The 26,824-nt window shown below is 38.7% G+C and overlaps 1 protein-coding gene across 1 annotated transcript in view; it reads right to left on the bottom strand.

Moving 5' to 3' along the window:
- Positions 1-24,168, bottom strand: part of CLNK (cytokine dependent hematopoietic cell linker) — a 43,962-nt gene extending 19,794 nt beyond the window's left edge. Inside the window, exon 1 of the mRNA XM_010710415.3 lies at positions 24,165-24,168. Within this exon, the coding sequence (XP_010708717.2) occupies positions 24,165-24,168 (4 nt within the window). The remainder of the gene's footprint in view (positions 1-24,164) is intronic.
- Positions 24,169-26,824: the final 2,656 nt, after the last annotated feature.

Raw genomic sequence — 26,824 nt, 5'->3', positions numbered from 1 at the left:
TTTGTTCTGGCAAACCAGAATCTCCGAAGCAAATTAGAGTTTACAGAGATTAATCCCGTTAGTTCAGTAAATAATCCAGTTTAAAAAAAAAAAAAAAGTACTTATGATGACTTCTGTCTTTCTGGAAACAGTTAAGAAGATCTAGAGGTGCATGTGTGGAGCAGAGATGCACAGCAAATCCCTTCCCTTAGTTGGAAAAACAAGGGAAAATAACTGACAGTACTTCCAGTCTAGCAAAATTAATGTTCTGCATCCTATTATCCTCTATATTGGATAACATCAAATCCTGTTGGATCATAGAACTAAAAGGAAAAATTCCCTTCCTAGCAACCACTTATTACAAAGAGTTGTGCGCTATGACAAAGATTATTTAGGAAATAAAAATAAACATCACAAAATAAACATATAGTTTAAAACACTACTAAAATACTGTTTGTCTAGTGCTGTCTACAGATCAAGGAGCATTAATAAATTAATGAAAGAAACTGTGCTTCTAAAAGATATTAGGAAGCATAACAGGATTGTCACAGTTTCAGGAAAAGACTATCTAAAGGGGAAATTAATAAATCCCCTGTCATAAACAAAGAATGTCAGCTTTATGACTCATTATGCATTGTTTGAAAATGAAGGTCTGATAGGCAGACAAAAAATAACTTGGAATTTTTCTTACCAGTAGTGCAGAAGCATCTGATGACAACAACTTGTATTATCTGATTTACAAAAACAGTTAGAACCTGCAGATAGCAGCCCTGAGCCTCTGAATACAATCTTGGAGTTGTAATGCATGCCCATAGTTTTGGCTATTTATCTGTGTTACCATTGTGATGGGAAGCCCTAATTGAGGTCATCTGTTTTAGATATTCCACACATGAGAGACAAAGAATTTGTAGCCCAGATAAACAAAAACAAAGGTAAAAACAGGAGCTGTATCTTTCTTATTTGATCCTCTCCTCAGCATGATACTCTACCATGCAATTGCATTAGAGTCTTTTCTAGTTATTCTTCACCAGCATTTTTATTTTATTTTATTTTTATTATTATTTATTTTTTGCCTGACTATTTCTGGGTTAGTATGAAAAAGAACAGGGGAGTTTACTTTGCACCACGCTGAAAACTGATAAATCTTTAACCCTGCATGTGAACAAGTCAGGAAATTCTGACAGGGCTAAAGAAGGTCCTTCATCACTCTCACAGAAGAATGCAAGGCATGCTGAGTGTGAAGAGGATGCTGTCCTGTGGTCCCTCCTCCAACAGTGCCTGTGAAACTTTAACAGGGGGAGGCCCTTCCTGCCTTCTTGCCAGCGGCATGCCTGGTTGGAGATACTCACCGATGTATAGCTTTATATATACTGGTGTAACTCAGGGGCAGAGTGTAGGAGTGAGACACTCCTGTTGGGTGTTGGGAACTTTCCCGAGAAACTGACGTTTATCCATAGCTGCAGCAGTCTGTTTCCCTGACTATTTAGGCATCAGTCCGTGACTGAAATTATAGTACTAAAAACAAGCTGGAGAAAAGGGCAAGTGTACTTACATCTGTAAGAGCAAAAGGTCTATATTCATAAACACGGCAAAGGACAAGCCTCTGCCAACGCGGCACTGAAGCGGAGTTGCAGCAGGAGCCAGCTGTCCTCCTGGAGACGTGGTGGCAACGACATCTAGTGTCAAGAGTCCAAATAGGAGGTTTCACACCAGCATCTGCCCCATCGGGCCTTGAAACCTGCCTTATTTAATCCAGTTTTCTTCACAGTATAATGCTCCCTTCCCTTCTGTCTGGTCTCAACGAGATATTTTATTGTTGGTGGTCTTAAGTGTTTTTATCTGTTTGATGTACCACAAGGTAGGGAGACACAACCAAAAATATATCATCTATCAGGATTATTCCAAGCATACAAAGTGTCAGGGATGACTGCAGGATAAGGAGAGAGTCTTGTCTTTAGAAAGGAGAGGAAGAAAGAGATTTTCAAGTGGCAGAATTATCACATGTTATAAGACTGTGGTGGAGAAGCTATAACTTGATGTATCTGCCTAATAATGTCTAACCAACACTTTTTCTGCTCTGTGCTCAACAGAAACAGTGTTTTCTTTGGAATCTTTCCAATGACTTTCCTGGCAGGTCAGTGGAAGAAATGCCTCCCTGTTGGCACATGGTTTTCTGTTTGCAACATCACTCTACTTCCTCCTCCTGTCCTAGAGTTCAGCAGACAGTCAGGATAGATTGACATGATCCTGTGGCATAAAAATATGATTTTTAAGGATTATAATAAAACCAATTGAAAAGAAAAGCGTAATTTTAAAAGTGAAAACAACAGTTAGACTCTTGGCGTTATTATTCTCCTACTTGGATACCAGCTTGAGCATTATCTGGGGCTCTTGCCAAAAGATCTGAATTTCCTCAGATTTCTCAGAACTCTGAATTGAGTTCTCATTCCAAGCAGCAACCTCAAAGGATTTTTGCAGTTGTCAGAATTCTTGGACTTGCTGTCATCCAAGCTGGTTAAATGAGTGAGGACGTGGAAGGAATTCTTTGGCTGTTTATAAATGTTCCTAGATCGTGAAGATGTTCCAGTGGTGGAACTCACTTTCTAAACAAAATCAGGTGGTGGTTTACCTTTCTAATGAAAGCACATTTTAATCTCGAGAGTAGACTAACACTGTGATACATAGATTATGGGATCAGGTAAAAAATGTGAACTGCAATTAGCTTAGATATGTAAACAGCAATGACAAATACATACTGTTCTCCAGTGTGCACAGATTCCAGTGTCCACTGTCTCTTTATAAAATGTCCTGATCAAAAATAAAGCTTTATTCATAAGTCAAGTCAACATTCTCAATGAGCAAACATGAAAAATAACAGTATGTTATGGACTAGTGTCTTCTGCAAGTAAATGTGACACAAAAAAACTGTGTGTTCATAGAACTGGTAAGGATGCCACAAATTCTGTCTAAAATGTTCTTGAAGTCTGAAGGATTCTGTGACTCAGATTTCAGAGAATGTTATCACTAATCAGTGCATGTCTGCAAGGAAAGTCCGTGTTCACAATGAGAGGATTCAAAATGTACTCTTCACAGCTGCAATCACTGTTAAACATAGAGCGAATTATGTATGAAATATTTAGAGCCTGTATCTGCATCCCTTTTCCCTGAGGTATGTAAATATTCCAATAAGCTTGTCCTCATTCACTTGATTATTTAATCCCTGCTTTTTTGTCTCTTGAGATCGTATGCTGTTTCAGGAATTTCTGCTCTTCTCACTGGACCAAACTGGTGAGTGTATATGTTCTGTGATGCTGTTCCCAAAGGTACTCAAGTTTCCCCCAGTATGAGCATCCTGGAGGTACAAGGTAGCAGGAATTTCCTCTCTAAAATAAATGCTCAAAAACTTCTGTCAACCCTTATTTCTTTGACACTGTACCAACAATACAAAAACCTTTTGCTGTATCTGTAAGCAGTTAGCCTTCTCTGTTGAAGCTGACTGTACCTTTCTAATTCTATTATTAGAATGGCATTGTATTCTGTTATTGATTAGCAAACTTCCTGCAGTTTCCCACATGCTTGGTGGAAAAAAGCTTTATGTTTGCTTGGAGGGTTTTTTGTTGCACCTGCCAATCTAAATGCAAAGCGTGAGGCTACCAGCTCTGTGTTGGGTAGGGGACTCTTCTGGGTAGTTGGTATTCCACCCTTTCAAATCTCAGAGACAAAACGTGCGTTCTTCCAACCTATTTTACTTGCCTAACATTACCCTAACTTTCAGCCCACCTCTTTTCCTGGCACACGTATTCAAATTTTCTGATTCTCAATATAAATTTCCAGCATAAACTTGTTGGTTCCTACTGTAATCAGAAAGCGATGAGAACTCTTGTGTTGGTTGATGTTCACAACTAGATATGAGATTTCTCCCTTGCACGGTGCTACAGCTGTTGCTGCCAGCCATGAACTTCTGGGTAGCTGACGTTTTAATAGCTGAAAGGGAGAGGTGTCTGTTTAGCCTTCGTCCATAGTGAAGAGAATAATGACAGCTTTGTCAGACGTATTCCCTGATGTAATATTATTTGTTAATTCTAAATTAATCCAGGCTTCCAAGTTATTCTGGAAAGCACTGGGCAGTTGTATTGTTCAAGTTTTACAGTAGGGACCATAGTCACAATGACATTCACTAATGCTTGGTTGAGGCACCCCACCAGAAGGCAACTTAAAGACCCAGAAACACAACTAATTGTATTTCGCTGAATAAGAAACATTTACTTTATCATCTTCCTGAATATTAGCTTCTGTTCTATTATTAGTTTAAAAATATATATTTTTATCTTTAAAAATAAGTCAATAATTACTACTAATGAATAAACCCTGCCTTACTGGAATAAGGCCTAAAATATACTTTCCTTCTATATGTACATGTGTTCTAGTTTTTTAAATGTGCTTCTGAATTTTCTTGTAACTGGTACTTTCTTAAGATTTTGTATAGGCAATTTTTCTTTCCTGTTCATCTGTTGAGAGCCTTATCCATTTTCACCTACAGGGCAAAATAATCATGTTTAGGAAACAAAATCTATCTTGTTTATATCAGACAGCCAAAATGAAAATAAATAAGTAAAAGTTGGAGCTGGATCACGCATAATTATTAACATCTTTCTATCTATACTTTCAGGAAGAAATGCTTTTACATCTTTTTAATTGAGATTCTCAGAATACAAAAACTCAAGTCAGAAAAGTAAAGGCTTAGGGTGAAAAGATTCCTGCTAATGTTGCAACATATACAAATATAAAAGAAGAAAACGGGATATCAAATATACCGCTCTCCAAAGCCTCAAAGCTTTAAATACTCAAGAAAGTGAGGTATAGAAGACAATGTGAAGCAAACACTACTTCCTTGTTCATTAGTGAGGATTTTACAGACGTGTGCTTTCTTTAAATCGCAGAAATGGTTTTACTCTGTAGGAAAGGACGCTTGCATTGCTTTGGTTTTTATTTTTCCACCGGTGAGTCATGAACATACTCATCTTCTGGCACAATGTGCCCAGCTGTGGTGGCCGTGGACCACCATTGGCATGTCAGTGCATGACTCACCGGCAGCTCAAACTTAGCGTTGTAATACTGAGCTTCTTATTTCTCATCCTTAATCCCCTCACTCCTGCCTTTCTCTGTTGCTATGGACAACAGCTCCATCCTGCCAGTAAGGCTCACAATGTGAAGTAAAGTCTTATTCCTCCACATTCTGGCTTGGCTCTGAGTATCTCTGCTCCTTCTCTCTCTACAATTAAATACATTTCCTCTGTTGAAAGGTTAGCATACCTTCAGATATCTTTCCTTCCTTGATATAACTTCTTTCCTTGCAGCCTCCTTGGGAGTTACAACACCCCCACTACACCTGCCACTGCTTCCTCTCTTTTCTTCTCCACCAGATGGTTTAGTATCTCACCTTTATCCCGAAGGCCCTTGTAGCTCCATCTCATTCAGCAGTCCAGTCTTCTCTCTCACTTTGTCACTCTTCACTCTCCTTGCTCCAGAAACAGCTCCAATCTTTTCTCTTGGTTGTTTTCTTCTTTTATTCCTGTCTGCAGGACTTCTTCCGCACTGTTTTTTTGTAGCCAGTCCTGCTGTCAAAGATTCCCTCTATCCTTGCATTCAGAGCCTTCACGGAGAGCATTATTCTTTCTGAAAGTATTTCTGGGATGCTGGCAGATACTGAGTAAAACTTTACATGCTTCCTTACCTGAGTCCTTAAAAGAAATGCTATTAAAAACCCTATGTCCTGTCACCTATGCTTGTCTGTAGGACTGCAAGCTTTGCAGACAAGGATTGGCTCTGAGCATTCTCTTGTAGGTTGACTTTTCATGCCACAGAAGTAACTGTGAGAAATCTGGTAACATTAAGATACAGACTATGTTTTTGATTATGTAAAATACCTGAGGAAATTTATTTAATAATATTAGATGGCATATCTTGCTGTGCTGAGAGGGCAGTTTGGGATGAAAATACAGACATGGTGAACGTTTCAGAATCAATGTTTTACTATCTAGTTGTTGCTTTGGCAACAACTTTTTTTTCCCACTCTAAATGTTCTAGAAAAGGAGCAGAGAGATCTCTCACTGATATATAAGATACCTTTTACACTGGGGTGAAGTCTTCTGATATTTCTTCCCCATTGACTCTATTGTATGTGAATCTCATTGCTGATGACATCTGTTCATTAAGGAAGATGTACTGGTCTCATTTGTAGTTAATATGATGAACGCTGTAATTTTAACTTATTAAAATATTCAGTTTCATTTATTTGCCTATCATTTGAATGTAGCATGTTAAGTGCATGGTGGACCCTGGTGACGACTGAGGTACAATATCCAGTTGTGTTCTGCAGTCTGGGAAAGCATTAGTGTTTTCACCATCTGTTCTTGGTTTGATTGTAGCATTTTGCCTACCAAATAATATTAAAACACTGACAATCTCAAGCAAAACATGGACTGAATGTTTGTTCCCAGTCTTATCAAGCTCAAACAGACTTGCATGTGGTTCTTATTTCACCATCACAAATTGAAATAATACATGTTGATTTAGCTGCAGCATTCTCCTGTAACTATGTTTTTACCTGTAATGTGCCTGGTAAAACAGCACTTAATGAAAATTAAACTGTATGAAAAGTGCTGTATTTATATGTTCTGTTGAGGAATAAATAGGAATTTTAGCAACAACCACAAAAGGCAGCATTGTATACAGCTATAGACAAGAATTAAAATCCACTATACTTAAAAATACGTTTATATGTGTGTGTTTTATACATATGTGTTAGTGTTATATATGTTTTATATTATGTGTTATATAAAATATACCAGAGATTCCTAATATTATGTGTATTGTGCCTCTTAAAGAAGAAAACAATAGTAAAATTTTAAAGCAGTCAATAATGAAATATGTTCTTTACTACACGCTGTAATACAATTACAAAATCCTGTCTTTCTCTGCCTGGAGGGTTGCATTCCCAGAGCAGTATGGCTGTTCCTTATGGGCCAGTCATTACCTGTGAGCAATAGCTCCTTACTTCGCAATGCATAAAATCCGGAGCTCACTCTCACTGAAGCGTGCAGTTTCAACTATAAACAATTTTAAGAAACTGAATGTATTTCCTACCTGTGCTTTTCTTAGTTTTGCAATTATTCTTTAACCCTAGTACTTCCCAATGTAAAAATGCAGAAAGGATATAGTGCTTGGTGTTTTCTATTCTGTGAAAATCCAAATGAAAGTTAAACTCTGTATGTGAGAGAGAATATATATAGTGCTTATCATACCAACTCTGCTTGTCTGTACGTGCATTATGTTGGCCTGATCAGACAGGGATTACATGTGGGATTATACTGCCAGCTTGTGAGGAAAACTGGGAAAGAAGGACAGAGTTATTTAATCAATGCAAAATAATTTATTATATAATCAAGCATTATTTGTCCAGATGGCTTTTCCTTATGGAAAGGTGGTGACGTGGCCTCCCTTTTTGGCAGATGGGGTGATCAGGCTGATCTGGTTTCAGAAAATATGAAAAACAAGTCTGTAGTTGTCTTTCTGTCTTCTTTTGGCTGGTTTTGGCTTTCTATTCTTATTGGAGTATGCACATAGAGGAGTGTAAGTATGAGTATTGCTCAGTGATAGAGCTTTATGAGGGAGGGCAATCAGATGTTGGGGAGGAATTGAATGCCAGACTAGTAGCTTTATTTTTTCTTATTACCATAATGCTTTCCAACAAATGGAAAACCAGTAGTTATCCTAGCACCTTCTCTTGCTTTCTTTATCACAAGCAGCAATGTCCTGTAAGAGGCAGCAGAAGCCCTGTGCCACCGCAGGAGTAGTGTGATCCTCATAGATTGACTTCTACTCCAAGCTTGGGCTATGCTCCAGATCTTCTCACTCAGAATCCTTCCCTTCTTTGCCTCCAACCTTGTCTTGGGAGCAGGAAAACTGTGGCGCCTCATTCTGCATGCCTAATCATTGTGGAATGGAAAGTACAAAACAGTCTGTTCATCAAAACTATCTCATAGAATGCTGGTGTATTTTCAACATTATTTTGGTCTAATCCAAAACAGCACCATACAGGCTGCTCTGAAGGAAACTAACTCCATCTCAGCCAGACCAATAACTTATCACTCTGGATTTCTTTTTTTTTTTTAAGATTTACATTTGAATTTTGTCTTGGTCAAAAAAATGAGGAGGGTTTTTATCATATTGGGAGAAAATATTAGATTTTATGAAATATGGTCTGTCTGGATCCTGCTGTGAGGAACAGAATTGACTGAGAGCCCTACAGTATGGAAGCATCCTTGGCTTTGTATTTCTATTGGAAACCAAAAAGACATAGTCAAAGTGATGTCTGAAAGGCAGATTTGTTACCTAATGTGCAGTAGGACAGCCTCACATACAGAAATGAGATGTTGATTTATTGTAAAGTTGCATAAGTTTGGGTGCTAGGTGGCCTTCCACAAAGCTAGCACACCCCAGGATTTTTGTGACATGTTTTTATTCCTACTCTATCATTTGACCATTACCCTGACACAGTCTGTAGCCTCCAATTGGTCAGCTAAAGATAGGGCTAATCTTCCTACCTGCTGGCTAGCTAGACATGCTAATTAACCATAAGTTTTCTCAAGATGCTCATATCTTCAAAGACAATTTTAGTTTTGGCACTGTGATTAAGAGTTCCTCTACTTAATCACTTTAGCAGCTTCAGGGATGGTAATCCTGATTTGAATAAAAGTACATATTTGCTATATCTAAGGATATGTATACAAAGATTTGTATGCAAGATTCTATGACGTTTCTTACTCTTTCACTTTTCTTGTTTCATTTATCTGAAGAATACTAAAACACAAATACAAGCTGGTAAGTTTTGTTTACCTGCTCTGCTTGTATTTAAGGAATTTTTCTTGAAACACGAGTCTCCAAATTCAGAAAGATATGCTCAATTTGAAGGCAGATGTGGCAGGACATTAAATAAGTGTCTACGTATTTTGAAGGGCTTGGAGGATGTAAGTTTTTTGTGCAGATTTTAAAGCAAGAATAATTGAATATATGAAGCTGTGTGGAAACTAGCATAGAATGACAGAATGTAATACAAGATTACCAGAACAGACAGCATTAGGATGTCTTGATAGCTCATTTTACTTTTTTACAGAAAGTTATAGGGATCTCCTAGTGCTTTCTGCAATCACTGCATTGTCGACTCATTCTTTTGTATAGTGTGCTTGACATTTCTGCTTGAGTTGTTAAATTTTAGATGGATGGATGCTGTCAGGGTTTATTAATCAAGAGTTCTCCTAGTGGCCCTCCTATAAGCCCTCCTATTACATGGGAAATTACTACCTGAAGAATAGAAGATGGGAATACTAACTTTGCAAGAAATACACATAGAAATGCAATACATAGTATTAGAAATATGCCTCACATCCCCATAACTCTTTTCTTATAGATCTCTTCTACATGCTTATAGGTGCTTTCAAGCTATTTGCTGAAGAGAGTTTTCCCCTGATTCTACAAAGCTGAATCTTCTGTGTTTCAGGAGATGCTTCTTCCCAACTGCAATGCATTGACCTTCTGCAGAACTGCAGAGGGGCTGCTCCATGTGGGATGGGGAGTGGGAGCACAGAGTGATGTGCTGCACACTGGGCAATGTCAGGGGCTGGTGGCAGGGTCCATTGACAGTGCCAGAATCAGCAAGTAAGCTAGGCCCATGGCCCAGTCAGCATGTCTGGTGAGCAGCTGAAAGAGATGGGATCAGAGACAGGCACATTTAAGCTGTTGACTTGGGGAAGGTCAGAGTGCCCAGGCTTGAGCTGAACAAAAGGTCCTGGAATCCAGCAGTGGGAGCATAGATTGGTGTCCCTGGTGAGGCTGCTCTGGGCAATTAAAGACTGATGGTGCCCACAGGACTCACAGTTTTCTGGCTTTATTATTTTTTAAATTCACCCATTCTCTTTTCCTCTATTTTCATCCTTCTTCCTACTGTTCACTAAGTTTGACTTGAATTTTACTCTTGCCTGCTTAAACAGGCATAGTATAGAATCAAAAGGTCAGAAAAGACCTCCAAGATCATCCAGTCCAACAATGCACCTGTTACCAATATTTTCCACTAAAACATGTCTCTCAGTATAACATCTAAAGGTTTCTTAAACACAAGCAGGGACAGTGACTCAACCACCTCTCTGGGCAGTTCCAGTGCCTGGCCATTCTTTTGGGGAAGAAGTTTTTCCTAATGTCCATACTGAATCTCTCCTGGTGCAACTTGAAGCCATTCCCTTTAGTCCTGTCACAAGTTACATGGGAGAAGAGGCTGACCCCCACCTCACATTACCTCCTTTCAGGTAGTTGTAGAGAGCTATAAGGCCTCCCCTGAGGCTCCTCTTCTCCAGACTGAACAATCCCAGTTCACTCAGCTGCTCTTCATAAGACCTGTGCTCCAGACCCCTCACCAGCTTCATTGCCCTTCCAGGGCAATGGACATGTTCCAGGGCCTCAATGTCTTTCTTGCAGTGAGAAGCCCAAAACTGAACGCAGTACTTGAGGTGCGGCCTCACCAGTGCTGAGTACAGAGGGATGATCACCTTCCTGCTCTTGCTGCCAACACTATGTTTGATGCAAGCCAGGATGCCATTGTCCTTCTTGGTCACCTGGGCACACTGCTGGCTCATGTTCAGCAGAGCAATACCCCCAGGTCTATTTCTACCACACAGTCTTCGAGATACTCTGCCCCAAGCCTGTAGCATGTGGTTGTTGTGGCCAAAGTGTAGGACCCAGCACTTGGTCTTGTTGAACTTCATCCCACTAGCCCCCACACATCTATCCAGCCTGTCCAGATCCTTCTGTAAGGCCTTCCTATCCCTAGTCAAATCAACACTTCCTGCCAACCTGGTGTCATCTGCAGGTAACTGCAAGATTGGTTTCATTACCTTTCAAAGTAAGTAGTACCTATAATTAGTTTCTAAGCATACATTTTCTCTATTCATGACTCACATCCTTTATCATGAAAAAATGTTATTGAATATTATGGGTAGAATGAAAAGTTATTTATTCATGTCTGTATCTCTCCACGTATTGGTATATGATCAGAAATCGCAAAAGTCCATGTAAGTTTAACTATTGAAAGATATCCTAGAGAAATTTGGAGGAGTTATTATTATTATTTTTTTTACCCCTATTTGACTTTTGCAATTACAATGTATTTTTGTCATGCAAAGAACAGAAAGAGAAATAGCAAGGAAATAGCAAGAGAAACTTTGCTACAGAGCATTTTCTCTGTTTTAACGGATTTTCATCCATGGAGTGTTTTTGTTCATCAAATCTCCATTATATGCAGATTGGATATTACCTGCACTAGCAATACTTGAAACATTCATCTTAAGATTCAGAGATATGTATTAATGCACAGAATTAGTTGGCTTTTTAGTTTCCAGTCACATAGTTTTCCAGGCACATAACTGAAAGGGGAAATTGCTCAGGAGTGCTATTTAGGTGGCGAGTCCCGATGTTCACCAGGTCACAGAAGAACTCACAGAGGATTATGAAATTTCAAAATGCTATGATAAGACAGACACATTTAAGAAATTGTAGTCAGTATTCAGGGGTCACACAAGGACAGAGGATCGACAGAATTTTTAATTATTCTGCTTCAGTAACTTGATAGTGCATTGTTCCTTCTTGTGCTTTTTCATTGCACACTTTGAATCCTGCTTTAAACCACATCCTTCAAGCAGCGCTGACACTTAAACAATTGCTATTTTTGATGTAGTCACACGATGCAGTGGGATGGCTCTTCAGCCACTTCTAATTGCCCTCAGAAGTCATAAATATCCCTTGATCATCCATGCCACTTATACATGATGCAGCTGTAAGACATTATGTGGAAGCAGCTGTGGCTGATGAGTGTTAACACCAAACAGAAGGGCAGGATCCCAGGCCTTGTAGGAACTGTGTTACACCTAGAATGCATTCATTGGTTTCATCTCAAGAGATAAGGTCTCACCAGGGTGGTCTGCATACATTCATTCAAGTATTTCTATGTTCTTCCAGCTTCCCACACCATCAGCACAGTCAAGGTCTGATTGCCCTTCCTGTGCTTGTGCCACCTGCCCCAGGTGGGGCATCTTCCTGGCTCTGGGACTGCAAAATAAGAAAGAAGGGTGTTGGAGAAGGCTTCAGCTGCTCCCAAATCTCTTCCTGTCTCTTTATTTATACTCTGTGGGACAGGATATGACATTTCAGCAAGGAACAGCTTTCTGTGCCTTGTAGCAAGACATGTGAATTCTCCACAAAAATGATGCATGTGGTTTTTCAAAAATACTTTGCAAGTGTGACATTGAGGCCACAACATATTCTCATTCTCTTTCTTCTGAAAGGAGAGTAAGTAAACAACCACACAAATATAAACAGTGTGATGCTGAGAAATCATTCCATGGAACACAAGGATAATTTAGCCACAGATACTGTCCCAAGAGTGATTATTATTCAGGCCATTTACAAGAAATCTGTTACAAGCACAGCAAGTAAGCAGTAAGTTATTTTCATTTGTAGGACGGCATGATGAGCTTTCAGAAAACAGCTCTGAACTAGACTGCATTTTCTTCTGTGGAGAATATGGCTGTTGGATCTCAAATTTGGTACTTTAGCTTTCACAACTTCAGCATTTATGATTCTTACTGGTACCAGTATATGCAATTCTGTGTTTAATTGCTGAGCTGGAAATGGAAAGGGAAGTGACATCCAAGAGACATTTGTTCATTGTTTTGGGAACTGCAAGGAAATTATCTTAAAAGAAGTCTAACAAGCTCTCACATAGCTTGCATTATTTGAAAAAAAAAAAAAATCCTTTAATTAATGAAATATTTCAATATAACACATTGTTGGCAAGGCTAATACTCATTTGGAAATCCTGACTATCAAACTGCAAGCCAGTTTATAAGAAGAGTAGAAAATTCTGGTGTGTTTTCAGAATGAGATTACAATACATATCATCAAGGAATTTTCTAGCCAAGCCCTTATGCAGTCCTGTTAGAAGGAAGGGACTGGATGTGAAAGGCTATAGAGAAACTGCCTGGTTTGGACTTGGAAACTGGTTGTAAGCACTCAAATAGTAATTGTAACTTCTACTATTCTAAAATGGCTTAGGACAGGCAGAGATTGTCTTTTCTTATTAACAAGCAAGTAAATTTCACCAGTGTCAAATTCAAAGATATGACTGTAAGCTAAAATACTGTCCTCGCATCATTTGAAATCTTGGATATTACAATATTACAACATTTTCACTGAACATTGTAGTGTAATGAATCCTCTTAGCGTTGTTGATTACGGGCTTGGGATGTTATATCAAAACATTAAGCTGACAGCCAAAACCAAGAAAACAATGACAAGTCTATCCTGCATAACTGAAAAAACAGTTCATGCAAATATCTAACCTTATGTGAAAGAGACACTTATTACTGTCTTGTAAATGATGCTGCTTTAAGAAATAGCTAATCAACAGCAGTGTAATATGTCCAGAACACAAGGCCAGAATGGGTTCCAGATGCAGTGGGGGCAGGAGGTCTGAGAAAATAAAAAGCATCTTGAATTTTGGAGGGAACTAGTAGTGTAAGCAAAAGTTACTATTTTTTAATTGCATTAAATTTTCAAAATGTTTATTTACGGGTAATGAATTATTTGTTCTAATGGTACCAATCCAAACAAGCTCTTAAAGAAAGGGAAACTGCATATTTTAACTCTATTGTCAAAGATCAGAAAAAATGATTCCTTTTAACTTGATTTTAAACTGTACCTGTGCTAAGGTATCTGCTTCCTTTTCAACAAAATCTCCATTGCACCAAAGCTCAATTCTGCTTAGATTAATAGGGACTTCAACATTTACTAAATGAAAAAAAATAACTAAAATGTAGACACATTCATGAGGGGGTTCAACTGCAAATAGAGAGCCATGCTACTCTAACTTCCACCTTGACTTTGACCACTTATGATAGCAGAAATTGGTATATTATATGCATGGGCCATAATTACCCATTCAAGCCTTTTCTTCTTGCTCTTTTCATTGAAACTGGTATGGATTTGGCAATAGAGGAGATGGTTGATGTTCCAGCTGGCATTTTAATCACAGAATCATAGAGTGCTTAAGGTTGTCAGTGTTCCATCATTCTCACAGTAGAGAAGTGCTTCCTGATGTTCAGAGGGAAATTCTTGCGTTCCAGTTTGTGCCAGTTGCCTCTTGTCCTGGCACTGAATACTGCTGAAAAAAGCATGGCTCTGTCTCCTCCATGGGGAAGAAAGAATTTTCCACTTCCTGCACCTCTATCAGTGACTGACATTGTGACAGTTTTCCACAGTTACTTCCTGATTGTACATCTATTAGACATTTCGTTTTGATCAAGAGGATTATCAATGATCAAGCTTTATTTACCAGCAATCTGAATTTCTTTATTGAATTCACTATAGCTTAAATTCAACAGTTTGGATGGTTAAAGTTTTGTTCTATTCCAAACAAAAATAGATCCCTCAAATTCTAGTTTAGCACTGATTTGACTCACTGAATGCAACTACTTGTTATTTCCAGCTGACTGGCAGTTGTAATACATTTGAAGCCTTCACTATTGTACTCTACTACTGGCAGGAGTTTAGCAAATATTCTAGTTGGAACCATAGCAAATTAGTTTAGCAATTTTGATAATACTCAGAGCATTCTATCTCACATCACTGGTCTGTCAGGTCCTGTGCTGCTGGAAACTTCTTCAGGATGCTGAGATTCATTCCACAACATCACACATTAGACCAGAGAATTCCTCCTGTAGGCTACTGAATCTCCCTTTTTCCTCACTGTGAAATATATGAAAGGCTTTTTTCTTAGTTAAATGGCTCTTTTCCCAGAGGCCTTTTCTTTAAACTCAGTACAAACGGCTAAGCATGGATAAAGTACCTGATCAATGATCTTTCTTCAAGACTTCCTGAGTTAGTTTGTTCACCGTTAGAAATATTCCATAAGCTCAGAGAATAGGATAATTTCATTAGATATCTGAAGGCAGAATGAGGAAGAACTGTTAGTGCTTTCTCAAAATTAATGAATAAATGTGCTAAGATGTGTATATAACAAATTGCTAAATATACCCTCTCGTCTGCTAGGTGTCAGACTCATTCCACATGATCACACATTAGACCAGAGAATTACAACTAATCATTACAAAAAATGTCTTCAACCCATGTGTTTCTGCAAGGGCTGCTCCAAAAGTAATGCCTCCTATTTTATTATGGTGTCCCACGACATCAGAGTTGGATGTTGGTGGTATGGCAGTAGAAGTTGAACCTCCTGTCAAAGTTCTGTTACATTTTGTTGCTGTGCAACAGATGGCAGCAGAAGGGCAGTCTGACAAAATGGCTCCTGACCTGGAAGTGCATACAAAGTAAAGATGTGGAATTGATTCCTCCATGCAGAAAAAATGGCATCCATTGTCATACACTGATGCTTGCTGAACACTTATGGAGACCAAACACTAAATGTCAGCACAGTGAGGTGGTGGATGGCGCATTTCAGCAGTGGGCGACAGTGACGTGAAAGATGAGCCAGATCAGACAGCCATGCACATTTTCATAAGCATGACATGCAGGCTCTTGTTCACTGCTGGCAAAAACGCACAGCTAACTGTAGTGACTATGTTGAAAAAGTGTTTTGTGGCTGAAATTTGCTCTATCAGAACAAATTTCCTGTATCAGCCCCTTTCTTGAAGTCTTTCTTTCTCCTCTCTAACAGACTTGGAGACTGCTCCTGCGCTTCTCCCTTAAATTAAGGACTCTCTTATCTCTTTCATAAACAGAGGTCATTTTGGCAGATATGATGTCCCATTCTTGACTGACCCATGATATTGGCTCTTAATAAAAGAGTGAACATTCACCATGCTGGGTGAATTATTTTCTTAAGAACATAATGCTGGGTGCTGCAGAGGAAGGTATGCAGGAAATTACTAAGAGTTTAGAATTTAAAGCTCTTAAAGAGATTCATGGTTCAAGGAAGTGGCTGAATATATTTGCTCCAATGCCAAAACAGTCATACAGGAAGAAATGATAATTACTTTATTTAATCTAACAAAGACTTTTGTATAATATATATGAAAACTACTATGCAGACGACAGAACCTACTTTTGGGTACACTATCTATGGCATATTTCATGTGTAAAGTAATGCAGTGATAATTTCATAGCTTAGCACAGTAATTCAGTGGTGAACATTGTATATTAGATTGGTAAAATCTAGTTGTATTCTATGGATTTTTTTTTCCATCCAAGTGTGATTTTTTTTTTTAACACTATTGAAAAAATCTTGTGAGATTTATTAAATCATTGGTTCATTGTTGTCTCTGTCTTCTAATAGGTATTTGCACTGTTCACTTTGTCATCTCATTATATTAACTTCACTTTCTGGCGAAGTGTGTTGTTCATGCTGTGCTTTGTGTGGGATCGTTAAATATTTCCTGTGTGAGCACAGTATTTGTCAATTGCACTCCAGTTTACACTGGTTAGATGCTCTGATAAGAAATCAGACTGTAGTGTGGGAAAGTTGGAGCAGAATGCACAAACTGTTCTTAAAAATTCTTATCTAATTAATTCTACGGAAACTCTTTTCAGATAAATACTGAGTCACAGTGGCAAAATGTGAGGGATGGCATATCAGAAATTTCTCCTTCTCTGCTAAAGCGTGAGAGGGAAGAGCTGTGGCTAAGAAATGATGTGGCTCAGACACAACCTCTGCAAGACAGGAGGCTGGAGAAATTCCCTTTTTTCTGTCCTTCTGTTTCCCAGGAGGGACTGTGACAGTTAATTGCACTTTCTTGTGATCTTCTTTGCATTTTCATAGTTTAATGATGTTTTACATATATTAGATACAACTCTCTTCTCTTTGTGATGCCCTAAAATCAGCTCAACCTAACTCCAAGGTTGCATTCTCAAACTGATGAGTTACTGACCTTCTGTGATTTGTGTTCATGTCCCTGGGGCCTGGGCCTCTACTCTTAAATCCTCTGTGGCTATCTTGTCCTGTGGTCTTTGCTTTGGTTCTGTGAAATCCAATAAGCCTGTGGCACACAGTGCCAGATCTTCAAAGGGGAACAGCATCTCAAAGCTCAATATTAACATAACAAGCAAACCAGATCTCCTAGGCTCCCACCACAATCATTGTAGAGATAAACCAACTCTCCAGAAATTCCAAGTAGGAAAACTGGAATTTCATTTCTTTCTTAACTTCTTTCTGAAGGACCCCACCTCTGACTGTGGATGCTAGAAGGAGCCCAAGAAATTCAGCCTCACTCAGTTACATCAGTCCTTGAATATACTGTGCTCCATCCACCATCCCCACCCATTGCTCCACAGCCTTACCGAGGAAGCACAATTGTCTTGAGTGTGGGAGTGTGCAGCAGAGACAGGAGACGCTAAAAATAAATCCTCCCATAAACTTGTTCAGCAAAAGAACTGAACTAAGTTATTGAAAATAAGGAGACGAACAATAAGATTTAAATAATACACTTGAATCTCAATAAAGTCAAAGGAGCGAATTTTTTTCATCTAGTAACGTCGTAGTAGCATTGTAGTCTTCGTAAATTTTCTCCAAGAATCACTAAAGGAAAGAGGTTTTCCTTAACTGCTCTCAACAATCATTCATTTTAGTCCTGCATCTGAAAAGATTTTTTTGGACAGACATTCTCTTTGAGCTCTTCTTACTTTATCCATAGCTTATTTTCTACAGAGCATTTACACCACTGCTGTTTATTCCTATGTTTAATTAATGAACTTGTTTCTGACTCTATCTTTTTAAAAAACTTTTTTTTTAATTAACATTTAAAAGTAATCTTTGGATCTGTTCTTGTGGAATATAATTTTATTTATTTCTTTTTAGTGGAGTAAAAAAAATGTAAAAAAAAGTGCTGTAAAAAAAATACAGCAATATTCATATTATATAAAATGCACTAAGTGGTTACACTATTTGCCGAACATCTGACCCAAATATCTATAGGTAACTTTTATTCCTATGTGCTGGAGAGCCCCAAGTGCATTTGGATTTTTAACTTACAATCTTGTTACATCCATTCTTAACATACTCATTCTGCTTGTGTCGTAACAAACCTGCTCTTTTGTATCAAATGCCTACTGCTGTCTTTGATGGTATAATCACTATCAATATCTTTCATTTAGTTATATATTATTAATTCCTATCAACAGCTCTTCATTGCTTCCATCGTTTCTTTCTGACAGAGTGGAAGATCACTTGTATTATGAATCAACCTGATGTATTTTAAATGCAAGCATATCCCTACAGCTTCCCAAGAATATAGAAATGGTACATTGGGCCAAAGGTCCTTCTAACCAGAGATGGGCTGTTACCAACAGCAGATGCTTAGTGAAGAGTACAAATCCAGGAAGCAGCAGTGGCATTCTCTGAGTGATATTCCTCTGTTTCAATCACTGAACCCATGTGCACTTGTACTATGAACTACACTATGTCACTACAGTTCTTGCAGTTTACCTGCTTGTGTGAAAGATCACCTCCTTTCGTTTGTTTTGCATCTGCTGCCTACTTCTTTTATTTGAGAATAATATCGTCTCTTGGATTGTTAAAAACAATTGTTCTCTATTTATTCTCTGTGTTGCCAATGGCAGTAGAGGTTGCTATTGTACTCCCTTCTTAATTGGTTATTTCTCATGCTAGCACGTGTTTCCCACAGAACTGGTCCAGCTTCTGATAATCCCCACTGCCCCTCTCTGAGTCTATTCTAGTGTCTGAGATGGGAGAATCATAAAAGCTGGGAATACCCAAGGTGTGGGCACACTGCTTCCATACAGAAAAAAATAATGTTCCCTGGTCTATTCTGTGTTCCTTTCTTTGTCATTTATAGCATTTTGTTTTCTGACCTGACCATTTGAACATTTCATTAAAATTTTCCTAAAATTCTCATTTATAACAAATATCTTTTCTCTGAAAGTTAGCAGCAGTCAGGCTGTTATTTTAAATGCACGCTTTATCAGTGTAATTTGATCATTAATACTTTCCTCACTCTTGGTTTTGTTCCCAGTACTCCTGGCCTTTGTTACCAATAACTCAGCGATGACTTTGAAAGTCTTGTTTTGCTTCAGATCATTTTCAGCAGCTGCCTGCTTCGCGTGTTGGAATTTCATATCCAATTATTTGATGTAAATCAAAGCTTCCAGGCTACTACTCAATTTAAATTCTGCTTCAAAGCCATGACTAATTTGAAAAGAAAAGGTTAATATCCCCTTTTTGTATTTGGAGATATGTTTTAATTCAACATGGTTCTTATCACACAAAGCAGTCGTATGTTTTCTACCTTAGATGATATGCATATTTTTAAAACAATGTACTCTTGCACTTTTTCTCACAAAGAAATATACATCAGTGTTTTTTCCCTTTTAAGTTAGTCTCGATCAGATCTATGATAATTTATTTTGATCCCACACTGTGTTTCCTCGTTCCTGGGAAATATTTCTTCATTATCCACTCTTCTTTCTGGGACATGTATATTCTCTGTGGAATTCACTAGATATGCATTCAGAGCTTCAAAATGTCCTGAATTTCTGGATTCTTATTTTTTTTACATAATGTTGTCATCTGACAAACTACACTTGGTCTTGTTGCATTATTTTTTGAGATTCAGATGTTTTACTATGAAGACATTCAGAGTTCACTGACCTATACAACATTCTAAGCTGTCACTAATTCTCCTGACATGGCTGATTTTTGGAGCTGGTGCAAAAAATAGTAATAATTTATATAAATCAATGGTTGCTGAATATTGCACTATGGCTTCTATTTTTTTTATTTTTTATTTTTTATTATTATTTTTTTTTATGAGCAGGACTCCCAGAAACTCTCAGTAACAACTCAAAACTACACTCGTGCCTTGATTCTAGTGGAAAACTGCTTTTTAATGTTCTATGCCTGAACTCAAAATCTTATGCAGAACTACTATTCTCTTTAAGGACTTAGTGAAATAAATTGATTTTAACTCAGGGATATGTTTTAGCTATACCAGTGCAGAATAAAAGGAAGTACAGTAAAGTGACAGCATAAGGAGCATCTCTATTGAAATGTGATTGTCGTTGGTTAACTTTATATGGCATATTTTCCTGAAGTGGCAGTAGAAGTCTGTATCTTTCTCGAAAAAAAAACAAAAACAAAAACCAATGTGCAGCTAAGAAATGCATTCTAACCTTGCAATTCCAATTTGACAAAAGATTTCCCTGTTGCAAACCTCATTATTTTACAAATTGTTTACTGCAATTAAAAATATCACTAAGGATGCCTGTTGAGACATCAAATTGATTTCAAAAAGCCAAATAAGCTCATTAGGTCTATTCAAAAGACTAGCTGCATACATTATCTGTTCAAAGTCTACTGACTTTTATTTTAAAAACGTCCTTTCTACAGCAGTGCACATTTTCTTCAGTGATGATTACATGACTAAACATACATAAAATGTAATCATAATTTAGAATTCATTTATATCTAGGTCTCTTCTCATCAAAAGCTGCCCAGATTTATTTTCTTCTGATACAACTGGTAAGGGATGAAAAAAAAAAAACAAAAAAACCCTAAAGGTATACTGGTCATCAAACTACAGAGGTCTCTGAGTATATAATATGCTGCAATTACCATTTTCCACCCAATGTGATCTGAACTGTCCAGACTAATACCATTAAACCAGACTTAGAAAGGTAATTCTGGAACCCAAGAGATGTTTCAGTTATTCACCTCCGCTCTCACACAGGACCTATTAGGTATGGTCTTTTGAACCTGTCTGTGTAATGTAAGGGATTTAAATCTCCAAAGGCTGGGGGTAAAAGTAAGTATGCGGTGCTGAAAAGTGGTTATACTAAAAAACTTATTTCTTAGCCTTGTATAAAGTAATTTGCTGCTCACAACCTTTCTCTTCAAGGTGCACTTAAAAAAAAATGTCTATAACTGCAGCGTGCAGGGAGCAAGTGTGACAGGATTCATCAGATCTAATTTCTGATAAACATTAGTGAAGATAACCCAAATTTGTAGCATTTAGTGTGCTGTACTCAGTGCTTAACAAATTGTTTCTTAAACGTGTGATTATCCAAAAGTTCTTAAGGCTCTCTTTTGGAGCTGTTTTGGCAATGTGAAGCAATGTTTCCTTCCATTATGCTTGGGGCTACATCTGAAGATCCAGGAATGTGGTAGTGTTTATTGTTTGACTGTATAAATATGAAATATTATTTTCTTCTTCCTTAACATTAGATTGTAGAGAGTGCAGGATTACTATAAAAGATCAATGAAATTCTTTGAACAGAATTGGTAGCTCACTAAAAAGAGTTTAATACATGAATGTGACTCATCAAAGTGGTATTTGATATGCATTTACTGCTAAAGTTGCCATACTAGCAGAAATGTTAAAAACCTCATGGGTCTTGAGTATGGAAAATTGTGATTCTGCAGCATTTTTTAAATTTCAAGATCTTTTGCATCAAAGAATATATGTGGAATAAATTCTACAATAGCAGACTTCTTGGAAAACTGTTTGAAAAATTAGACTTTCTGACTTGTATCACAGGGATGCACCTCAGCTATCAGATGTCTCAGAGATTTTCTAGCACTCTACAGGTTTGGGAAAATGTTAAGACAGAAGCTATATAAAATTTTAATCTTCTCACCCTTTCTGAGACATAAAAAGAAGACATGCCTCTTAAATGTTATTTTTGGGATGATATCAGGATAAGGTAGTTTTGATATCACATTTCAGGGCTGTGCTGAAAGGCTTGTAAGTCATGAAGCACACGCCATACTCAGAGCTCTGTGCTGACAAAGCAGCTCCAGGAGTTTAGGGTGCTGAACAAGAGAAAGAGGAGCTTGACTGAAATAAGAGCTCATTAAAGAGCCTGGAAAATGCCTAATAATATTTCCTTCTATTAATTCATCACCTTAACAGTTTAGGAATTAAAACTAATAAATACAGATGAAAAATTGAAGCAGCATGGATGATCAGAGTTGTTTACAAGTGTACATAATGCCAGAAAAGCCATGAGATGAATAAGGCGTGCTTGTGAAGCGAGGATATTTTCTACACTAGGCAAGACTTATAAAAGACTGTTGAAGAGACATGGTCAAATTTTTGACTTGAATACCTGGTTGAAACTCTATGCACTATATTCAGAAATTCACAGGTAACATACTTACGTTGACTGAAAATGGAGTTGCAAATATACAAAATATACACACATATATACAAATATAAAAAAAAGATTTCTTTTTTACGATCTTGAAACCTATTCTCAAAATCCTTTATCAAAACAGAAAGCATGGCTCCATATTTTTTGCTGTTCACAAGATTGTGTTTGGCCAGTGTATCACAGTGCACACGATTATTTGCCACAGCTTTTGTAAGAACTGCATTGTGTCCTCCTCGTGCTTTGGATTCAGCCTAGCCAGTGCTGTCCACACACCAATGTGTGGCTGGGGCTGAGCAAAGAGTGTGTGCCTGGAGTTGTGCCAGGTCAATTGGCAGGGAAGTGCCACTATGATGGGGCAGGGCAGGGGATGGGCTGCATGTTGGTCATGTCTACTCTAGGGCTTTTCTCAACTCCAGAACAGGTAGCACAGTGCTAGAAGGGGCTCTGGTCCTGCTCCAGTCTCTTTGCAGGTGATAACTGCCTGTTGCCCTTTGCAAAACTGCCAATGTCAACTTTAAATTAATGATTACATACAATCTATTTGTTGAAAAGTTGTTGCTGAAGCTACCTCCTCCATTAAGTCAGTCCCAAGTTCTGCCCTGACTATAATCACCGCTGGCTTCTCACTTTCTTGGGTTAACATGAATTGAGTTCAGTTGTTAACCTGATTTTCCAAGGGAAAAAATTTTATATGGTCAGTCTCCAACCTTCAACCTCATGTTTATTTCCATAATTTTTTTATTTGCTTCCCAAATTAAGCAAATTGACAAACAAGTACAAACTGAGTTAATTGTAAGACTGTAAAAATTGGTAATTTGCTGGAGGAAGGAGAACTAAAATAATCCGACCAGTCAGTATCTGTTCTGCCTTCTGTTACTTGATGATGTCATCAAAGCATGTTTTGCTTGACAAGAGCCAGAATGATGTGCTCTGATGTAGCTCAGGAACAGAGAGGAGTTAGGCTCTGCGCAAAGTTTTGGTGCAATGAAAGGAAATGCTCTCTCAGTTTGTGAGATCACAGAGAAATAAGGATGTAGGTGGAAATATTAGAAATGTAAAGCAAGAGAAGATAAAAAATACAAGAAACTTGCATTTTTATTTTTCTAATGATTAAAGTATAAATTTCCTTATCTGAAGGTAAATGTCCACTGAGCGGTTTATAATGCACTTCAGTAACAAAACAAAAAGGTAATCTTTATAGGGAATAGGAGCAGGGTTACACGTTGACCACTAGAGAGCAACAGATAACCAGCAGTTGTATTCTCAGTACAGCAAAATCCGAGCACTCTTCAGAGATGTAACACTAAGAAATACAGATGCTGAAATTAACAGCATAATATAATATTATTCTCTTGCCACTTCTTAACAGTCCTAATGCCCTCCAGTGAAAGGAAATAGTGGGAGTGAGCACTCTGATAATCAGCAGCAACTTGCATCTGAACAAATGTCTGAAATGTATCCTATAAAACATTTGCTTTTCTTACCTACTTGAATCAGATATCATAAATCACTGAGATCAGCTGCAGAAATGTTAAGCTGTTTCTTCTGTCTCTAAGTCCAAGCCTGAATTATTAAGGGGTGGGAAACTTTCAGAACTGAAACTTATTTTGTTTCTATTTTAAATTCTCAATTTTGTTATTTGTGACTGCACGTTTCAGAAAAGAAAGATTGAGTTTTCCTTTTCTAAGCACTCCAAACTCCTATAATGTAGTCTATACATACTACATTATATTCTATAGTATTACTACAGAAAATACATTACAACACAGTATGTTCTAGTTCACCTTAGAAGCCAAAATGTTCCTGTATTGCAAGTGTATGTTCCATTCTCCATATAATTCACATCTACAAAGTATGTTCACAGAACACACATCCAAAGAAGCACTTTCCCCTCCATTCACAGATTCAAATAGACTGTACTGCTCCTGAGTATGTTTCAATGCATAGTGAAAACTTACCCATTTGCCTATAGTCTTGAAGAGAGAGGATAATTGTTATGTGAGAGTGTTGCCATAGCTCAAGGAGAGATTCTGCATGTCTCCAAAACAGTGACCTTTTTCATTGTCAACTTTTGTTACCACTACTGGTTTTCTCAGGTTTTCCAGTACATTTTTTTCCTGCTTTTTGGGACTTATGAGTTTAATAATACGCAGAGCAAAATTGTTCCAAGAAAAGCTCTTAGGGCATTTATACTCTTTGTTCTCTTTCCTACTGGGCCTTCTCCAAGCACAGATATTTCATAATATTGGAGCTGAGTAGCAAAGCTATAGCTCTACAGCAGCAAATCTGTGCCACTCTGTTTGCATCCCTCCTCAATCTACAGGACATGATCAGCATTTCGTATCAGATAATCTTGTTACTGAGTGGAAAGAAACGCAGGTTGACAGCAGGACAATCATCAGCAGCAGAGTTGTGGTGAATTACTGGTAGGTGGGTATCTCACAGTGACCAATAATGCAGAGGACAGTGGAGTTACAAAGAAATAATAGATGTTGCAAATGATGGAAAAGCATCATCTCTTTGCTGCAGGAACTGAAACTCACTATGAAATAAGGCACACTACTTGCTTGCCATTACTAAGGAATGCCCCTCGCTTTAAGGTCCTCTGTGCGGGTGTACACAAGTGCCTGAATAACACTGCTGCTACCTAGAGAGTCAGGGAGTCAAAGGACAAATAGAGAAGGAATGAACGACTTTGCAGGAGCAGGAATTCAGACATCAGCAAGGAAGTCTGGTCGATGGCAAAGGAAAGAGGAGAGGAGGAGACAAAGGCAACAATTATCTTCCCTGTAGTAGCCTAACTAGGCTGAAGGCAAACGAGAAAGGGGAGAAAGGATCTCATCTGACTCACTTCTTTGAAGACAGTATCTATGTGACAGTGAAAGCAAATGAAGTAGCCGTGAAATGTTGAGAAGAGAGTGAGTTTAGTGTAGCTGGAAGACACTCTGGAAGATGCAATTTGACTCAAGCTTTCCACAACAAAGACTTTTCTGGGTGACTTTGTTTAGTCTGGCCTTATCTAAATACTGAATGATCTATTTGCTTTTGCTACAGGCAATTGCCTTTCTAACCTCAGAGCAGGCTAGCCACACATATCTAAGGAAGAAAGGTGAAAGTTAATCAGTGTCGTGTATCAGACAAATGGTTCCATTTCATGGTTACCTATCACTCTCAGGACTGTTAAAGATAGAGCTAACGAAGCTAAAAAACAAAATAAAGCAAACAAAAAAACCCACCGTCTGACTAGCAAACTCTTTATTTCTTATTACTTGTGTTAGACTACATCCCCTGTATTTTAGGAATGTTTCTGTTGATTTTGGTTTTCAAGAAAACTCTCTGGTAAGTGTAGCCCACATATTTATCTTTGCAGAGCAGCTGACACAAGTCGTTAAGTGCAAATTGTCCTTCCTGGCTTTCATGGCATCCACACAGATAATTCCCAACTGTAAGTGTTCAGTTCACAGCATTAACTACCTCAGTGAACAAACTTGGCCAAGCAAAGGTCAGGCCACTCTCATAACCTATCTGCAACACAGAACACAGTGAATGCTTACGATGCAGTAAGAACATAAAATACAACTGCTGTTGGTCAGGCACATCTAGAGAATGGCAAGGCTGGGTCAAGCCCAGAAGATGCAACTTAACGGCAGTTCTTATCACACAGAAACCATGTTTAAAAAAAAAAAAAAAAGCAACAACAACAACAACAACAAAAAGAGCACAGCTGTGAAGTCATGTATTATAAAGCTCCATTTTAAAGACACTCTGCAAGGGCTTGGGATCCAATGTTAAATATGTTTTAAGCATAGTAATTAGATACTGTTGTGACTTTAAATGGACTTTTAGGAGGTAAGGTTCCAAAATATTAAACCTTTTTTGTTTCTCCCTTCTGTTTAAATAAATTGTTTTTGTTCTGATTTGAAGTTTGAGTTTCATAGGAAGCAACTAAAAACAAGCAATCAGAACATCATCCTGCTGCTTCGCTGAACGAAATTTAAGCCCATGTCCCATACTAACAGAACACAATGTGATCAGTGGGAGCACAGAGAGACACTGTAACCGACAGATATTCGTTCAGTCTTCTGTGCCGTCAGAACCCTTTGCTACAAAGGAGAACGAAACGCAGCATGGTAGGAGCCGTGACATAAGGCCGCTCTCATGGCAGGAGGAGATGAAACGAGATCTTCGAGTGCCCTACAGCCCAACGCAGCCTATGATGCTATGTCCCGCACTCCTCGTCGCAGCTCGAGGTGCCCCCGCAGTGCCGCGCTTTCCCCCCTGGGGTCCCCACCACGCCGGATCGGGGCGCGCAACGCGCCTGCGCCACCGCCGCCGAGCGTAGAGCGCTGCTGTAGAGCTCTACACGGCGCCGCCGGCGGGAACGGCAGCGCGGCGCTGCCCAATGGGCGCTCGGCCGCCGCTGAGGTCAGTTCCGCTGCTTGGCGCTGCGCTCCGCCGAGGCTGCGGCGGCGACGGGGGGCGCGGGTGCGCCCTCGCGGGGGTAAGTAGCGCGGGGCCGTGCGGCCGCCGAGCTGAGGGAGCGGGAGGGAGCGTGCGGCTGGAGACGAAGGGCGTGCGGGCGGACGGCCGGCAGGGTCTTCCCGGCGCCGCTGCGGGC

This window comes from Meleagris gallopavo, chromosome 4, assembly GCF_000146605.3.
Source record: "Meleagris gallopavo isolate NT-WF06-2002-E0010 breed Aviagen turkey brand Nicholas breeding stock chromosome 4, Turkey_5.1, whole genome shotgun sequence".
Classification (NCBI taxonomy): Eukaryota; Metazoa; Chordata; class Aves; order Galliformes; family Phasianidae; genus Meleagris; species Meleagris gallopavo.
The sequence above is the reverse complement of the archived record's forward strand: the minus strand, read 5'-3'. Positions and strand labels throughout refer to the sequence as shown.